The sequence below is a fragment of the Haliotis asinina genome, chromosome 9, assembly GCF_037392515.1.
Source record: "Haliotis asinina isolate JCU_RB_2024 chromosome 9, JCU_Hal_asi_v2, whole genome shotgun sequence".
Lineage (NCBI taxonomy): Eukaryota > Metazoa > Mollusca > Gastropoda > Lepetellida > Haliotidae > Haliotis > Haliotis asinina.
Window position 1 is genome coordinate 43,716,803 of NC_090288.1, and position 18,897 is coordinate 43,735,699.

Consider the following 18,897-nt stretch of genomic DNA (forward strand, 5'->3'; position numbering starts at 1 on the left):
GTATTACTGTGGGGACATATAGGGATGGTTGTATGGTTCTTTGTTGCAAGTTTCAGATGACTGTAGTAGTTCATTTTATCAGCATTATCAACAGAATTGATTACTACTTATTCCAGGACCTGAATAGTGCAGTTGCCTGAGTGAGTGAGTGAGTGAGTGAGTGAGTGAGTGAGTGAGTGAGTGTAGTTTTACGCTGCACTCAGCAATATTCCAGCTATATGGCGGAGGTCTGCAAATAATCGAGTCTGGACCAAACAATCCAGTGATCAACAACATGAGCATTAATCTGCGCAATTGGGAACCGATGACATGTTGTCAACCAAGTCAGCGAGTCTGACCATCCGATCCCGTTAGGTGCCTCTTACGACAAGCTGAGTCGCCTTATACGGCAAGTATGGGTTGCTGAAGGCCTATTCTACCCCGGGACCTTCACGGGTCTATGCAATACACTGTGCACAGTTCTATCTCTTGGATGTGCAACGTCATTGGTTCTAACTGATAGGAGCAGTGGAGTAGCTCAGTGGTTATCTCATGCCATACTGAAGGCCTGGGTTCAATTCTTCACATGGGTATAATGTTGAAGCCGTTTCCTTGCTGTAATACAATACTGAGATGATTAATTTTTTTACACGCAGTGTAAAACGCAATATACTCATACTAATTTTAAGGATCACTTAATGTTTCTTGGTTTGTCAGCAACATGGACTCATTCCCTTTCCTTTCACAAGAAGCTAACATGCTGTGATGTAACAGCTGAGATACTGTTCAAAGCTGTGTTTGACACAACTCACTGAAAGTTGCCCTGTGTGGATGGTCAGAATAGTGCAAGGGACATACATAGTGGCCTTGGCCCTCTAGATATGATTCTGTTGTTGAGTAGACACTGGTGGTATCTATCATGGTTCTTCAGCTCTAAGCTGGAGAGATATGGGCAGAACTACTTTCAAGCCAACTCATTACAGTGTTTGTAAATGTCTCAGCTGGATGTGATAGCTGAAGGATGCAGAATGAAGACTTGATGCTGACATGGCGAAGTACATCTCATGGTCCCTGAACCTCATTATTTTTCCAACTACCTAGCCCTCACTGCAATCCTTAAGCTCTAAATGAAGCTGAAATGATTTTCTCACGTTCTGAATCTCCCATCTCACTGAGGCTCTTTTCAGTTTTGATAGTTTTATTTGTTACTAACAGAAATGTGTTTATTCAGTGAATTCTACATGTTCTGTATGTTATTCTATATGATATACTGCTAGACTGTAATTCTGATCATTATTGTTGACTGAGCACATGGCTGAATGTTTGATAAGGCTGCAGTTTTTTCATTGTCAAAACACATGACTTTTTAATCATTTTCTTTTTCTAGACAAACATTTGTAACAAAATGTTTTCTGTCTTGAGGGTCAAACAGGATTCATTTAAGTTTTTGTTAATCACTTTTTGCCACTTTGCAACATGTTCACCAAATGTTTACTGTTTGATGTTAAAACCAGTCAAAAATAGAATATGGATGAGCGAAGTTAAAAACATTTGAAAGTCAGTTTTATTGTTATCCCCATGTGTAATTTTCAAATGATGTCATGGTGATTAAATCAAGGTCATGCTGTAAACAGGGAGGACAATGACTGCACTGTGTGGCAAGGGGTTAGGGCTTGCATGAATAAACTATAGGTTGAGGAAGGTAACAGAATCTCATTCACTTTTACCTGTATGGAGGACATCCTCCCGGCAGGAGACCACAGTAGACAAGAAATTGACTTTATTATGTGAAGGATTGCTGGAGGGCAGGATACAGGTAACTGTGGCTATTGGGAGGAAGAGTTGGGATCAACAGTTTGGATATATAGAGGGATCTTTGTGTTGTAGAGTCAGGGTACTGTTTCTGTCATGTGTACATGCACCAGTCCTGAGGGAGCACCTGTCCAGGAACTGTTATGCGGTGATGCATATACGGATAAATCTCAGTATTGTGAAACTCAGGGTACTGTTTCCATTATGTGAAGATGCAACATTACATTGAGATATTATAATTGTGAAACTTGGCTAGGCATCCTGTGTTGGATTCACCAAAACTATCATTTTGAATTTGAACACCTGTCAAGGTAACTGTTCGTGTCAAACAGGAGTGGAGTAAACAGTGAGGAATGAGCAGATGGACTTGTAGGTTGAGAAGCTCAGGGATTGCCTACTGTTTCCATCATCTGTTGTTGTAGCAGTTTTGTGGGACGTTTCATTAGTTGAGAGCACCTGTTCAGGTAACTCTTTTTTAACCTCAAGTGATGTGTCTCTATTGTCTCGCCAGGTTCCCCTTTCACTGAGTAAACCTCTACAGACAGCTTGTCAGCCCCACTAATTTCCCTTTTACTTTTTCATACAACACCTCAGAGCTGGTGTTAATCCTAAGTAACTTCAAACAGGTTAGAATCTGGGGAAATATTGGTAAAGATTAAACAGATGGACCTTGTGAAGTTCAGGGATGGGCTACTGTTCCATCTTGTAGAAGATGCAGCAAGTGTGGGATGTTTTCATTATTGGGCAGTCTACTGGATGACCGTGTTGTGTCTGTTTGGTGATGACTGGAGGAGACTGAAGTTTTTGTTGCCAACAAAACCTCATTGTTGTGAAGCATTTGCAAAGCCAGGCTATTTTTCCCATCATGTAATAGAAGCAGCAAAATTGTAGACATAGTCATTTTCACTTGATGAAGCCTTGTATGTTACAGTTTCTGAGTGGATAGAGATGACTGAAAGAAACTGCAGAGAACAACTGAATCAAGGCTAAATGATCTGTTACATGACCATACCTTTATTTTGTTTGACCAGGGTTCCATTGTACAAGGCAACCTTAAGAGGACAACTGTTGTGAAAGTATGGTAGTTCCAAGTCTAAGAGCTTAGAATGCTTTGTGAAAGTACACTGAATGTTTCCACAGAGGTTAATGTCATGTGTCAGGTTATCGTGAAAACAAAGATGCCAAACATTTTCTTGATGAAATGTGTTTTTTCTTTTGGCCTCTGCGGGAACCAAGTACTCAAAATGTGTATGGTTTGAAATCCTCTATCTGTTTATAGTCTGTTAGCAGTGAAAACGTACTGATAAAGTCCACTTTGAAGTAAAAAGCAAATCGAATGAAGTGAAATTAAGATTGTGAAAGCCCATGATTTTACCTTGCCACTTGAACATTTAAATTTCAGAATTTTATTCAACTTATGATAAAAGTTGTTTAACAAACGATCATTATTCAAAACGCCATTATTGGTTTGTACTACAAGGGGGTAAGCATAGTAGTTGGAACAGGGAAACAAAAGCATGTGTGGTACCCGATATGCATTAACTTAGACTAGCCCTACTTGTTCTAGGTGTTTCATTTAATGTGCATACCCCCTTGTAATACAAACCAGTAATAGCGATTTGAAACTGTGATAATTTGTTAAACTTTCACCTTGAGTTGATAAAATTCTGAAATTTTAATGTTCAGTTGGCAAGGCAAGATCATGAGAAGTTGCAGCAAAATTTCACTTTATTCTATATACGTTTTAGTTCACAGTGGAATTCATTGTTGCTTTTCGCTGCAAACAGATTATAAGTGTGAAAATTACCGTCCAAACTCATTTCATTTTGGTATTCAGCAGTGAGAGAAGTGTGTTATAAGTTAAAGTGGTCGTGAGGGGGCCATGGGCTCATGTATCCTCGAGGTTTGTTTATGTTCTTACAGAACACCTGAATTTTAATTTTGAACTGTTTGAAGCACTTCTGCTGAATGTGAGGCGAATCGCAATTTTACAGACGACACAAGGTAAACAGATTTAGAGTTTTCTCCCTTCCATCGATTTTCAGTCGCAAAGCATCGGTAATTTCCATGCTTGATGCGTGATTCAATGTTATTCGAGGTAAAAAATTACTACCATGAAGCACCAGAAGAGTTCGGAATTCCCAGTGGTGTACATTGAAAATAATACATCGCCTGTAAGCAGGTTACATCGAAAATAATAGAATAGTGCTTAGCCAATCAGAAAGCGACATTCCTGTGTGAGATAAGGTAAATTTTGATGTAATCATTTTGGGAGAGTAGACGTCAACCTCGGATTCTATAGGTTGTTCCTCTATGTTGATTGTATGTTGATGAACAAGCTCAAGTGATCTTCAAAAGGCTTGATGTTACTACAGATTATAAAGCCAGTATGCATACAGAATGTTTTTTCTGTTTGTAGATTGTATCAGTTTAATGGGACAGTCTTCATCTATTGATGACAATTATCTTGGCCAAGTTTGTCTAAGGATGTTTTGTATTGGATGAGTGTCTTCATACTTGACATTTTAAAGATAGCATATCAATGTCAATAGGTACCAGAGACATTGTTAACAGTCCACACTTGTGTTCAAGGACTTTGAAGATAGCAATTTATAATAGCTTAATGTTCTTTGATGCTTGAGATAGGATGGAGAAGGGTTTTTTTTTCAGAACATTATATTTGTCCATGCCTTATCACGTCTATATTCCAAGCCAGTAATGTGTTAACTGTGTTATATGAATATATATATGATGTTATATGAATATATATATGATGTTATATGTGTTATATGTGTTATATCAGTTATATGAATGCTGTATAGCACAACTTACCATTCTCAAGAGCAACAATGCTCAGTTGTCTAAGAAAACTTGATTCACACCATGAAATAAGTTTCTGTGTGAGAGATGTGGTGGGGTAACCATGTGATTAGAGTGCTTGCCTGTTACTCCGAGGACCAAGGTTTGATTCCCCATATGGGTACATTGTGTGAAGCCCATTTCTGGTGTCCCTTGCCATGATATTGATGAAATATTGCTATGAGAAGTATGTAACTCACTTACTCACTCTTTGTCGATAAATCTTTATGATGGATAGTAATTTTCAATGACTCCAATAACACACAGGCATCATATTAATTTACAATATATAAATCATGGCTGAAAAAAAAGACAAGGCACTTAGGATGCTCTAATATTTTGTGTCTACAAGGTCCAAATCTGAACTCTGGCGTACTTATTAAGAATGTTATCCTAAAAATCAAGTCTCAGCATTTTAGCTGTGACATTGTTTGTGAAATGTTCAGTGTTTTAAGCTGTGTTGAGAAATTGTTTATGAAACGTTCAGTGTTTTAAGGTGTGTTGGGAAGTGGTAACCATGAATATTAAGATAAAGTAGTGTGTGATAAACATGATTACGCATGATGAAGAGTGTCATGAATCATGGCTTCCAAACATGCCACTGATCAAGCAAACACCTGTTGATGTTTAGTGCATATTAACAACCAAGCTTGCTTTGATGCCAAGCCTAGTATCTTTATATAACTTACCAAAGGAGATCTTATTACCATAGATCTGACACATTTCCCTTAATGGGTTGGAAAGATCTGTACTGAGGATGTAAACTTGGTGGGCAACAGTCTGACTCTTGTCATCTGAAACATTGCTTCTGAGGATGAAAACTAAAATGGGAGATTTTTGTAAATGTTTCAAGTCATTGTGTGATGGGTTATGTTTCAAAGCAAACTGATGCTGATATTATTTTGAAACCATTGGTAAGTTATTTAGGATGGAGAACCTGAAACTTGGTTGACACATCATCATATACAAGTTGGGTCGATCAATGCTCATGATGTTGATCACTGGATTGTCTGGTCCAGACTCATTTATTTACAGTGATATAGATGCAATATTGCTGAACTTGGTGTCAACATTGCCGAGTGCGGGGTAAAACTGCTAATAAAACATTCTGGATTTTGTTGCAGTTAAAGTTATTTTGTTCTGGAAGATGTTTCAGCTGTTCCTTCTGTTGCAGTCCGTTCCTGAACGCCCCCTGTCCACCAGGCATTACCATCCAGTCCCAGGACCTCTATCAGCTGGCACAGTACTTGCAGGTCAGTCAGTGCACCTTGTCTTGCTGTTCAGTGTTTGTTTGACTCTCCAGAATGACAGATACAATGTAGGAAGCCCACACTATTCCCTTTTTCACATGATTGACACTTAATTCCACTTGACTGATGTACATGGGCTTGTTCTGTGGTATTTACATATGTGCTTATCCTCTTGGGCAGTGGGGTAGCCTAGTGGTTAAGGTATTCGCTAGTCACTCTGAAGACCTGGTTCGATTTCCTACATGGGTACAATGTGTGAAGCCCATTTCTGGTGTCCCCATTGTGGTATTGCTAGAATATCAACTCACTCACTCACTCACTCACTCACTCACTCACTCACTCACTCACTCACTCACTCACTCACTCACTCACTCACTCACTCACTCACTCACTCACTCACTCACTCCATGAATTTGAGTTCATTCTGAACTACTATGGTGCATTCACATATGTCTGAAATGGTATTTCACCTGTGAAAATCAGCAGTTGCTGACAACCAACTGTGAACTACGGTATAAGCCATAAGGGCCTGCTAACAAATTGCTCATTTGTAGTGTGTCCCACTGATGGGTACAGTTATTGCCAATTACTTGTAGACCTGTCACAGAGCCTGTTGACAATCCACTTGATGACAACAATGCTAGCCCTGCTCTTATGAATCACTCATGCTGCCATAGCCGTAGCTGCTTCTGTACCGCATCACCCTGTCATGGGGTACAGCTCCATAGAGTCAACTGGTTTTGATGTCTTGAGTACAGTTATGTCTGCCAGACTACTTTCATATAGCTTTCTGTGGGTCATTGTCATAACTATTGAATGTTAGCTGGAAGATAGTTTTGAGTCCAAACATTAGAAAATAATTTCAGAAAAGAACAGGCATCTGGATGGCATGGATCGTTGCTCATTCAGTTTCTTGTTTCTTTGAGACTGCCTCCTCGAGTAGTGGTTGTGAGTATCCGCCCAGAGAGCTGAAGGTCAGGGCTTTCATCCCCTACTGCGCTATACCCAAAAGACATCAAAATATGGTATTTGTTGATCCATGCCTGGTACTCGTCATTAATGGGTACACAGACTTGTCGGCTCGGAATCAGTATAATGTGTCTGAGTGGGGTGCTATCGCTGAACTGCAGCATGGTGTCTCAGTGAGTTAGCACTATAAAATCAGCTTAAGTCTGGGCTAGTACAAGCAGCCACACACACACAAATGCAAGCATGTCATCATTTGAGCGAAATATTCTCCAGTTCAATGTTCTTTCTAAGTAAACTTAGTCTCAGTACTTTTCTTAGTCTCACTTCACTTCTGAGTCTAACAAAACCTAGTAGCAGGTCGTGTCAGGTAACCTTTGAGCGGCCTATGACTATCCAATCAAATGCAAGAAGGCATAAAGGATTTAACCAATCAGACTGTGGCTACTGTATACGATTTGTCGGGACTTAAAAATTTGCTAGTCATCAACACTGATCACACAATAGACGAAAATCTGCATAAAACATAGGTATTTCACCTGAAGTATATGTGCATAGGGCTTTCTGATGACATGATTACCATTAGCTAATATTTCCACAAGCTGACATCCTTGAATACTGACAAACATGCTATTTTCAGCGACTGTGTAATCACTGTTGACACTATTGTAGCGTGTGCATTACCCGGTAGCGATCGTATGGAAAATAACATTTGGAATTGTTCGGATACAAATCTTTTTGAGGTAAAAGTTCATAAGGTATGTGCGAACGTTCACTTTCGTGTTCTGATTGGTCAGTCTCAAAGGTTACATGACTCGACCTCCCATAAGGTTTTGTTAGACTCAGCAGTGGAGTATAGCGAAAAGTACTGAGGCTCAGTTTACCGGTATGATGTTAAACCCCATTTCACCTCCATCTCATCTTGTGCCGGATTTAGTTCCATATAGCTGTCTGAGGGTCCTTGTCATAACTATTGTTTGCTCGCTGGAAGATGTTTTTGGGTCCAAACATTTCTCCTTCACATTTCTCCTCCACCTCACCTTGTGTGTCTGGTCAAGACTTGATTGTTTACAGGCCACTGTGATATAACTCTTATAGTGTTGACTGGCACAAACTAACATTCACTCAGTAATCAAGTTACAGTAAGGCACAGTAGATGGATTAATGTGAATTGAGATGGGAGTATCTGAGACCGTTGTCTCACACTGATCAACAAAGGCTGTGATGTTTAGAACTGTCAGAACCAAGATGGTACAGTTTCGGATAAAGGGTGAACTTGAAAACAGTGCTTTCATCAAAGTAGGCTGCAACAAGTTTCTCAGACCAGCTCAGAGTTCAAGTGGCCACAGTTTGCAGTGTGGAGTTGTGTCCCTTGGACCTGGAAGATTGTTATGATTGTATGAATTCTTGTTAACCATCGATAATGTTTATAGTTTGTCTCTGGTCAGTTTCATCAAACTGGTAAACATCTAAAACCTTCATCATTCTGCGATTTCCTCACCCTCTCAGCAGACTCTCCATGCTTGAAGAGGAATATTGTTGAAAGATGGTAAATCCATCTCTTTCTTTGACCTCATCCCACTTGTTAAGCACCAACTTGTCATGCATTAAACCCACAGAAAGTGGTAGCTGCTGGTGGTTGTTGTAATCAACACATTCTGTAAATGCAAATTATGGTTATTTATGTAACCACAGAGATCGTGGAGGGCATTAAATTGCCCTGCATATTTCCCAGCTGTGGACTATAGGCCAGTCTGGTGCCTCATAGTCTCCTGCCCTACATTAAAGGCCCGGCCCAGACTCACCTCCCCAAGAGGGTGTGAAGACAGGCAGATGTTTTGCTGAAGGAAGAGTTTTGTAAAACATTGTTGTGATGATTTCGGGTTGGTATCTGGTAATCCTTTTGGCTGGCTTTATGACTTTATGGCTTTATGGATGTGGTTGTCAGGCATGGCTACTGTTGAATGTGGGCAAGCTTGACAAAATTCATTGGATGTGGTTGTCAGGCAAGATGCCTTTGTTGGATGTGGTTGTCAGGCTTGGCAACTGTGTTGGATGTGGTTGTCAGGCTTGACAAAATTCATTGGATGTGATTTGTCATGCTAGACTACTTTGTTGGATGTGGTTGTCATGCTAGACTACTTTGTTGGATGTGGTTGTCAGGCTTGGCAACTGTGTTGGATGTAGGTGTCAGGCTTGACAAAATTCATTGGATGTGATTTGTCATGCTAGACTACTTTGTTGGATGTGGTTGTCAGGCTAGACTACTTTGTTGGATGTGGTTGTCATGCTAGACTACTTTGTTGGATGTGGTTGTCAGGCTTGACAAAATATCATTGGATGTGGTTGTCAGGCTAGACTACTTTGTTGGATGTGGTTGTCAGGCTAGACTACTTTGTTGGATGTAGGTGTCAGGCTTGACAAAATATCATTGGATGTGGTTGTCAGGCTAGACTACTTTGTTGGATGTGGTTGTCAGGCTAGACTACTTTGTTGGATGTGGTTGTCAGGCTTGACAAAATTCATTGGATGTGATTTGTCATGCTAGACTACTTTGTTGGATGTGGTTGTCATGCTAGACTACTTTGTTGGATGTGGTTGTCAGGCTAGACTACTTTGTTGGATGTGGTTGTCAGGCTAGACTACTTTGTTGGATGTGGTTGTCAGGCTAGACTACTTTGTTGGATGTGGTTGTCAGGCTAGACTACTTTGTTGGATGTGGTTGTCAGGCTAGACTACTTTGTTGGATGTGGTTGTCAGGCTAGACTACTTTGTTGGATGTGGTTGTCAGGCTAGACTACTTTGTTGGATGTGGTTGTCAGGCTAGACTACTTTGTTGGATGTGGTTGTCAGGCTAGACTACTTTGTTGGATGTAGGTGTCAGGCTTGACAAAATATCATTGGATGTGGTTGTCAGGCTAGACTACTTTGTTGGATGTGGTTGTCAGGCTAGACTACTTTGTTGGATGTAGGTGTCAGGCTTGACAAAATATCATTGGATGTGGTTGTCAGGCTAGACTACTTTGTTGGATGTAGGTGTCAGGCTAGACTACTTTGTTGGATGTAGGTGTCAGGCTTGACAAAATATCATTGGATGTGGTTGTCAGGCTAGACTACTTTGTTGGATGTAGGTGTCAGGCTTGACAAAATTCATTGGATGTGATTTGTCACACTAGACTACTTTGTTGGATGTGGTTGTCACACTAGACTACTTTGTTGGATGTGGTTGTCACGCTAGACTACTTTGTTGGAGGTGGTTGTCAGGCTAGACTACTTTCGTTGGAGGTGGTTGTCAGGCTAGACTACTTTCGTTGGATGTGTTTGTCAGGCTAGACTACTTTGTGGGATGTGGTTCTGCTGAAACATTGATGACTATGGTATTAAACTTAAATTGCTCATTTTGTTCTTTTGTTACAGGAAGCCCTGCATAGGGAAAAGATGTTGGAACAAAAACTGTCAACCCTCCAACAGCTTGTTGCCAGTACGCAGGATTCTTCCGAGAGTGGTTGGCAGGTAAGAGGCTTATCAAGGTTACACTGTACAAAGTTTTCACATGTATTTTAGCTCGACTAATTGCAGTCTATCACCTCAACTTATCGTTTAGTATCATTGCCATTGTTTTTTAGTCACATATGTGGGCCTGAAGTTAGAACATGGTGATGAAAACCAGCGACAGATTCCATGCATACCTTAATTTTGCAGGAATATCTGATGTATGTTAATCTGAAAAATGTTGAAGAACAGCCTATTCTTTCACTTACCTGTGGTAAATCTTTCCAACCAGTGTGTTTATAATGATATAAAGGAAATGCAAATGTTATTAGTGTTTTTGACTACACCTCGAAAACTTCTGATCATGATCACGGATATTGCTGCTCGGCTGAACTGCTTCATGAAAGTTGTACCGCAGAATATCGTATTGTGAAGCTTGAATTGCAATATACTGGTTAACAAGTATTATTTCCCACACTTAGTTGACAGTAAGCTGAGATTGGGAAAGGCAAGGGCTATAGGCCATTTTGCACATTAGAATAGAAAATGGCCCATTAAAATTTTGAAGTTTACTATTGATACGAGGGCAGTGTCCCTTTTTAAGTTCCCAAAATGGCTAATAATCCTGAAAATGGCCCATTGTCAAAGTTCTCTGTCCCAATGCCTAATTAAGGAAAGTTCCGTGAGCTTGACAGTGTGTGTCTTCAGCCACTAATGAGATCTAGGACGGTGAGGTAGCCTGGTGGTTTGAACGTTTGCTTGAAATGCTGAGCATCCGGGTTTGATCCCCCATCTGTATCTTAGTGGTCACATGTCAATTCATCAATGTGAACTAAAGAATGGTGCCATATTGAAACTTCGTTGCCCACAAGTAGTCTGTTTGTTCCAGATTTGTAGTAACTAAAGTGAAATCATATCTGTTATCTACACAATGTACATACCTGCGGGAATGAATGTCTGCTGGTTTGACCTGTCACCCCTACTGGCCTACATCTACCTGACAATTGTTGTACATGTGGAGAGACATGTATTATGTCTTGTCATATCATTTACACATACACTGTCATGTTGTGCTTTTGTAACACTGATAACACTACAATCAGAACATGGTTTGGGAGATATTTCTTTTAAAGATATTAAAGTTATATTTTTGTTTTTCAGGCTCTCATAGACGAAGATAAACTTTTATCCAGGTTAGAAGTTCTGGAAACGCAGCTTCACACATACTCAAAAGTAAGTCAGACTGATGTGCAGTACTGCTTGGGCGGTGTGATTAAGAAAAAGTAAAAAAAAAAAATTAAAAAAGCTTCAGCACACAAGCCTGTTTTCTCTGCACATGCTTAGATGTTAAATAACAATATGCTTGGTGTGAAAAAGTATTTTTACACCCCATTGAATGGACGAATTGGATTATTGTGATAGCAGTGCTGATAGTTGTTTTGATATTAGTGATGAGTATGTGTTACTGATGATGTAGGTGATTGTGATATTTTAATGGTAGTGATGAAAATATAGTGATAGTAGTGATTATGATTAAAGTGATTATCATAATGATATTGATGATTATCATTCTGATGACTTAGGATGATAGTGATTGTTGTGTTGATAGTGATTGTTTCGATAATGGCAACTATTGTCATGATTTGGATGTTATCAGACAACTTACATATCTAGCTGAACATCTTTGACGAGAATGTGATGATCTCCTCATTTGTATTTATTTGTTTAATGAGTCTGGTTGAAGATATGATGTACTTTCATATTTTCTTTGTCTCCAGAATCACTCAGAGGACACCCTCAGGCAAGAGCTGGACGCTCTGCAGGAGGAAAAACTCAATTATGAAACTACTGCTAAGGTAAGGGAAACTGTTTTCTGCTAACATGAAAGGCATTATTCTTGCTGAATATCTTGTCATTATGATATTGTCACAGTGGTTTGTTGAAAGTTGAGATAACCATTGTCATATAATTGTTACAAAATTGTGTCCAGTTTATCTTTGATGGTGAGTGTCAATAAAGAAACTTCCTTTCCCTTTTCAGGAATCACTGAGACGGGTTTTACAAGAAAAATTAGAGGCTGTGACCAAGTTGTCCGACTTGGAGGTATGATACAGCACAGTTCAGCATCCATCACACCTAATGATGCCATACATATCTGCCCATGTATCAGTTCATGTTTAAAGTATGGATGTATCAACTTAGCTAAAAACAAATCTGCTTGTCAGTATTTGCATACAGAAGTCTCGTTGGCAGACATAAGCCGAATTTATAAAAATGTTTGTTGTTTACTCTGCACTCAGCAATATTCCATCTATAAAGCATCGGAATATATGTAATTGAGCCAATGACGAACAGCGTGATCACGCAGTCAGGATACATGATACGTGTGTTAACCAGGTCAGCATGTCAGAAAACCTGAACCCATTAGTCGCCTCTAACAACAAGTATCGGTGGTTGAAGGCCAATCCAATCCTGGGTCTTCATGGATGTAAAAGGCACTGTTGCCCCACCATTAAGTGTATCTAATTCAGTGATAGATGTCACGGAGGTAGTTGCACATAAATGTAATGGTGTCACATGTTTGCCGTGATGTTCCAGCGCTCTCTGGGCAACACTGAGTCAGAATGCAGCCATCTGAAGGACATGTGTGAGAAGTCCCAGGATGAGCTGAAGCAGCTTGCGGAGAAGTATCAGGACCAGCTCAAGGAAGTCCAGGAGCTGCAGGACAAACTCAAGGTCAGTCACAAACACCAGGGTCCCGTCTCACAAAGTCACATTACATCTCAGGCTGTTTTACAGCAATCTTAATGAGTGACAGTTACGATCATTTACGATTGCTAAGTCTTGAATCCCCAGTGCAATTTAGAGAATGTTCAAAATGTAACACATATAATGTTTTAGATTAAACTTTCTTAGTACCATGGAAACAATGGTAGCTGAGTGGATCAGATGACTGCGATAAGGTACATCATGTGAGAGTGAATTTCAGATCGAAATCAGCCTTAGACAGGGATTGAGACAGGCAGGGACCATGAGCCATTTTGCACATAAGAATGAAATGGCCCATTAAAATTTTGAAGTTTACTATTGGTATAATGGCAGTGGCCCATTCGAACTTCAGAAAATCTCTAATGATCCTGAAAATGACCCATTGTCAAAGTTCTCTATCCCAAGCCCTGAACCCAACGAAAGTGCTGAAATCTGTCTTCACTGAGAAAGTGTAATCCCAAATATAGCGTGTTACATTGTAAGGCTAAATCAAACTTTTTGAGTTATGATACGTTTTGTGCTTGATCACTCAATTAAACAGGTCTTCGGGCAAACACTTTGGCAGAGCTAAAATCACAGTCTGTGACTGATATTGCCAGGGTTAAAGCCCTTTTCAGCAAACCAAATGACATGTAGTTTCTGTTGTACTCTCATATGCTCAATCTTATGACCACAGTGTTTGAACTTATTCATCCATTTAAACAGTTGTGGTTGTGTTGCAGGATGCTGAAGAGAAGCACAAAGAGGAGTGTGAAAGGTCGGAGCAGGAGAAGCAGGAACTGACAGCCAAGATAGAGGAGATGATGACACAGGAGAGCATACTGTCTGCCAAGGTCAGTGCCCACATACTGCTGGGGCAAGGTTATGTAGCAGTGGGTAGCCGGGTGGTTAAAGTGTTCTTTTCCTTTTGTAGCCTGCATGAACACAATGTGTGAAACCCATTTCTGATGTCTCCTGCTGGGATATTGTTGGAATATTGCTATAAGTGGCGTAAAACCTAACTCGCTCTCTCATGTCTCACATATGTACCCTGTATTTGCAGTTGACCATACAGGGATTATTCCTTTAACCTTGCTGCTGATAAAATCCTCATACCCCCATTAATAACTTGTACTGATGGTTATGGTGTTATATTCTGTGACAAGCCTCAGTCAGTGTGTAGGTGGCATGCTGGGGTTTGACAAACAGTTCAAAAGACATCGAATAAGTCTCACTTGCTACACAGTTTATAAAATTGGCAGTAGAATAACTTTGAGGTCGAACTTTTAGATTTCCATGGTTTGGTCATGGCCATTCATTCATATAATATTTTACAAAAAATTATTCCCTTTGCTCATCTTATGGCCATATTAAGTACATCAAGATTAGTTTATGGATTAATTATTCACTATATTAATAGAAATATAAATTTGCAACACTGAAAATGTCTCGTATGCTTTCATCACCAGTGGTACATCTTGCCTTGCAACAAATAATCAAACTTGCCATTGGAAGAATTAAATTTCTTTTAACTCTTGAAATAATTTCTATGTGATATGTACTTATGGTAATGCTGTGTTGTTGACAGGTGGAATCCCTACAAGCTGATAATGACTTTGCTAAGGAGCAGTTGGCAGCCATGAAAGGTTGGCATATATTTAGTCTTGACTTTTGTCTTTGAATGATAAACCCTATTGCTGACAGTGACTGGTTTTGTTTGAAAAGGTCCCATTTCTGTGATTTGCTCACAGCTATTTCAATTTTCTTTGTGTTGCAGCTAAATTTGAATCAATCAAAGAAATCAACGAAGATGATCATGAAAAGATTGTTGCAGAATTAGACTCTATAGGTAAGCTTCAAAGTTGTTTTGTTGCCATGGTGATATTTGTTTTTTATGAACAAATGGAGAGGTGGTAGTGAAAGCTTTTACAGAGGTTTGAAAAACTTTTTATTGTTATCACTTTCTCATCAGTGATTATTGATACAAGCTGGTTTGTCATTGAATAAGGGGAGGTAACTTATTGTAATATTGTTTGACATGCCTTGAACCCGTTTTAGGATTGTGGGGATAATTACAGACTAATGCGTGATTCTGCACTTTGAAATTGCATCACTAAGTTTTGCAGACCATCATAACATTATCAGCTGCCATCATGTCAACATCAGATGACAGTTACTTAAAGGTGAAGCTGGTTAGCTTCTTTTAGGCGATTATTGTTTAGTTAGTTTAAACTGTCTAATTTTGAAGAATGCATTTGTGTGCGCAAAGTAATATCACACTCATGTTATTTAATGTAAAATATGTAAATACTCATCCATATGAGTTTGAAACTAAATCTTTTGATGCTGAAAGACATATTGTTGAGTTTATATCGTACCACTGATTTTGATTTGAGTTTTTGAGAGGTTCAAAGTTGAAATAGTCACTGACATCCAGCCTTAAATGAAAAATGTTTTGTGGAAGGGAAGGGATGCCTTTATTTCTATTTATTACAGGAAAGTCTTTAATTTGTAAGTAATGACAGTTATCTCCCTTACCTGTTTGTTTCATAATGTGTGATGGGTCAATAAAATTTTAGCCAAAATCAAGGATGGGGTATTTGCGATAAGAATCCGGTATTTTGAGTGAGTTGCAGACATTTTCCCTTGAGATACTGATTACGCACAATCTGTGACATGAGACATTTGGGCAATAACCTGTGAGAACTGTGTTGTAGGTTCCCCACAAGCTCATATTATCCCACTCAGTCCCAAGGATGACAGTGGCCCTGAAAATCTTCCGGAGAAACTACGGGAAACACAGCAACAGTTGGAGAAATACAAAGGTGAGAACACACACGTTTAATGCTGATTTTTCTCAACTGATAATTGCGTTACTGTTAGATGACGAGCATGGCCCTTGGTAAATTCTGTGATAATGTCAACAATAGGTGATCATCAGCTACTTGAATATGAGTTTTATAAATTAAAATGTAATGGACGAGCATATCAGTGAATGTTCTTGGCAGTACAATAGTATTATCCCAGTATTCGGATCAGTGTGCCATGAACGTCATTCTCAATTCGCTGGGGTGAATACTTGCAGTTGTGTGAGGGTGGGGACGTGAGCAAAGTGATGGCTATGTTCTGCAAATCAGTCTCTGTGCTGTTTTAAAAGACTTTTAGTTTAGAAAATGGATTTATGTAGGATATCCATGTAAAATATTCCAGGCTCCCAACAAAACATACATTAATTATGAAAAGTATGAGAAGTAAATCATTCATGACACATGTACTTGACACGTGTCATTGTATCCCAACTCTGTAGATTGATGCTTATGCTATTGATCACTGGATTCAAGTCCAGTTTTGATTACTTCCAGACTGCCAATGTATAGATGAAATATTGCTGAGTGCAACATTAAACAACAAACAATAAACAAACATTCCTGATTGCGTCTTGTTTGATAAATGGTGTGATGTATTTTAAGTTGCAGTTATTGTTTTAAGTATGTGTCTGTCTTACTGAACACCTCTTCATTTTGACTCTGAATTGTGTGTTTACAGCCCAGCTTGAAGAGAATGATGTCAAGTTAAAAGAAAGCAGCGATAAAGTTGAACAGTTAGCAAGTAAGTGTAACACCCTGATGGTCTGACGGTCTATCACAATAGTAGCTCTAATGTATCAAAATGTTGGTGTTCACCAAGTTTGATCATAACAGATATGTTTTAAGAGGACTAATGTGATTCGTTAATCAAAAAACAATCCTGAACGCATCATAAACCCTGTTTCAGGACTTCAGGAGTTACACTTTTTTCAACTCAATCAAACTGATGATCACTATGAACCCAGTAAACCTGGGGACCAAATTGTAAAGTTTGGGTATTAGTTAGTTGGTCGAATAACTGGTCAACTGATCGATCATGCTTGCATCAGCAATTACGTCAGATTAATCTATAGAATGTTTCTTATTGATAGGTTTCTTAAATCAAGACATGACATGATGCCGCTTCATGACTCTTAAAACTGTGACATAAAGAATAAATTCACAACAGGAGGTATCCTCTGTCATCTTTATCACAGTGATAATCATTGCCTTTTTCATTTGTACAATGTTGTGTCCTGATATTGCCCGCATGAGACCGAGGAAGATCGGGGTTAGAATATTGACCTTCAGTAACCCATGCTTGTCTTAAGAGACTACATGTCATCGTATCTTAATTGCATTAATCGATGCTCATGCTGTTGACCACTGGAATATCTGGTCCAGACTTGATTATTTACAGACCACTGCCATATAGCTGGAATATTGCTGGGTGTGGCATAAAACTAAAGCCACTCACACTTCACATGAGCATTGTACAGTTCTTCTTTACAATTGTTGATCAATTACTTGGCTCAAAATGTTTGTACCCCTTAGAATTTTTAACTTTGCTGGTAGCCAACATGTTAAAAATGGGCTTAAGAACTTCTTCGGGCTACAAACATTTCAAGACAGATAGGTCTGCCCTTATCGATCAGCATATTGAGAGCAAAAATGTGAGCTAGAATAAGTATTGTCCTCTGATTTGTATGAATAATTCAACCTGTTGTTTTTTTGCACACACAGAGGAACTGGAGATGGCCAAGTTGGATTCAAAGCAATACCTGGCTAAAATAGCCTCCCTTGAAGGTAAGAGTGGTTAGTCTTGTACCCATTTGTCTTGTGATGTCCCAGAGATGCACCCACTGTACACCATGTAGGCCACACCTAGGTATACCTCACCTGTCCCAGCTAGGACGACTCGTCACTGAATATATCATAATACCTTGACCTTGAAATACCATAACACCGTAAGCCTGTTAGACACAAGTCAAGGCGTTGAAATATCATAACACAACAAGCCTTTAAGACACAAGTCAAGGCGTTGAAGTATCATAATACAACAAGCCTTTCAGACACAAGTTAAGGCCTAGAAATACCATAATACAACAAGACTGATGGACACAAGTTAAGGCCTTGAAATACCATAATACACCAAGCCTGATGGACACAAGTCAAAGCGTTGAAATATCATAATACAACAAGCCTTTCAGACACAAGTTAAGGCCTAGAAATACCATAATACAACAAGACTGATGGACACAAGTTAAGGCCTTGAAATACCATAATACACCAAGCCTGATGGACACAAGTCAAAGCGTTGAAATATCATAATACAACAAGCCTTTAAGACACAATTCAAGGTGTTGAAATATCATAATACAACAAGCCTGATGGACACAAGTTAAGGCCTTGAAATATCATAATACAACAAGCCTGATGGACACAAGTTAAGGCCTTGAAATACTGTAATACAACAAGCCTGATGGACACAAGTTAAGGCCTTGAAATACCATAATACAACAAGCCTGACACAAGTTAAGACCTTGAAATATCATAATACAACAAGCCTGATGGACACAAGTTAAGGCCTTGAAATATCATAAATACTGTAAGCCTGTTAGACAAAAGTTACAAGCCCTGGCACTGAAGGCTGTCTTCGTTTTCACTCTGATGCACTTGCACTACTGAACTGTAGCAAGGCAATGACATTGTTATGCACTCCTGACTGCAGGTCTGTGGCCAGTGTTAGTTGTACTGAAGACTTGCCATTAAATCACAGGTCTACAGTGTCTCTACAGCTTCAGAAGCAAATATCCCTGGCAATATAGCTGCAGTTAATGGGACTTGATAAGGATAGTAAGGCCTTAAACATTACTAAAGTATTGAATATGAACAGTAAATGCTGTGATGATAAAAAGTTGAGAAATCTTAAATCTTGACTTTTT

The 18,897-nt window shown here is 39.2% G+C and overlaps 1 protein-coding gene across 15 annotated transcripts in view; it reads left to right on the forward strand.

Annotated features, from left to right (window-relative positions):
- LOC137297128 (sarcolemmal membrane-associated protein-like) overlaps nt 1-18,897 on the forward strand; it is a 94,424-nt gene that overhangs the window by 50,642 nt on the left and 24,885 nt on the right. For all 15 annotated transcript variants that reach the window (XM_067829126.1, XM_067829130.1, XM_067829136.1 and 12 more), the window contains exons 5-16: nt 5,825-5,903; nt 10,284-10,379; nt 11,520-11,591; nt 12,137-12,214; nt 12,399-12,461; nt 12,957-13,094; nt 13,850-13,960; nt 14,695-14,752; nt 14,884-14,955; nt 15,824-15,931; nt 16,653-16,715; nt 17,696-17,758. In XM_067829126.1, the coding sequence (XP_067685227.1) occupies nt 5,825-5,903; nt 10,284-10,379; nt 11,520-11,591; nt 12,137-12,214; nt 12,399-12,461; nt 12,957-13,094; nt 13,850-13,960; nt 14,695-14,752; nt 14,884-14,955; nt 15,824-15,931; nt 16,653-16,715; nt 17,696-17,758 (1,001 nt within the window). The remainder of the gene's footprint in view (nt 1-5,824; nt 5,904-10,283; nt 10,380-11,519; nt 11,592-12,136; nt 12,215-12,398; nt 12,462-12,956; nt 13,095-13,849; nt 13,961-14,694; nt 14,753-14,883; nt 14,956-15,823; nt 15,932-16,652; nt 16,716-17,695; nt 17,759-18,897) is intronic.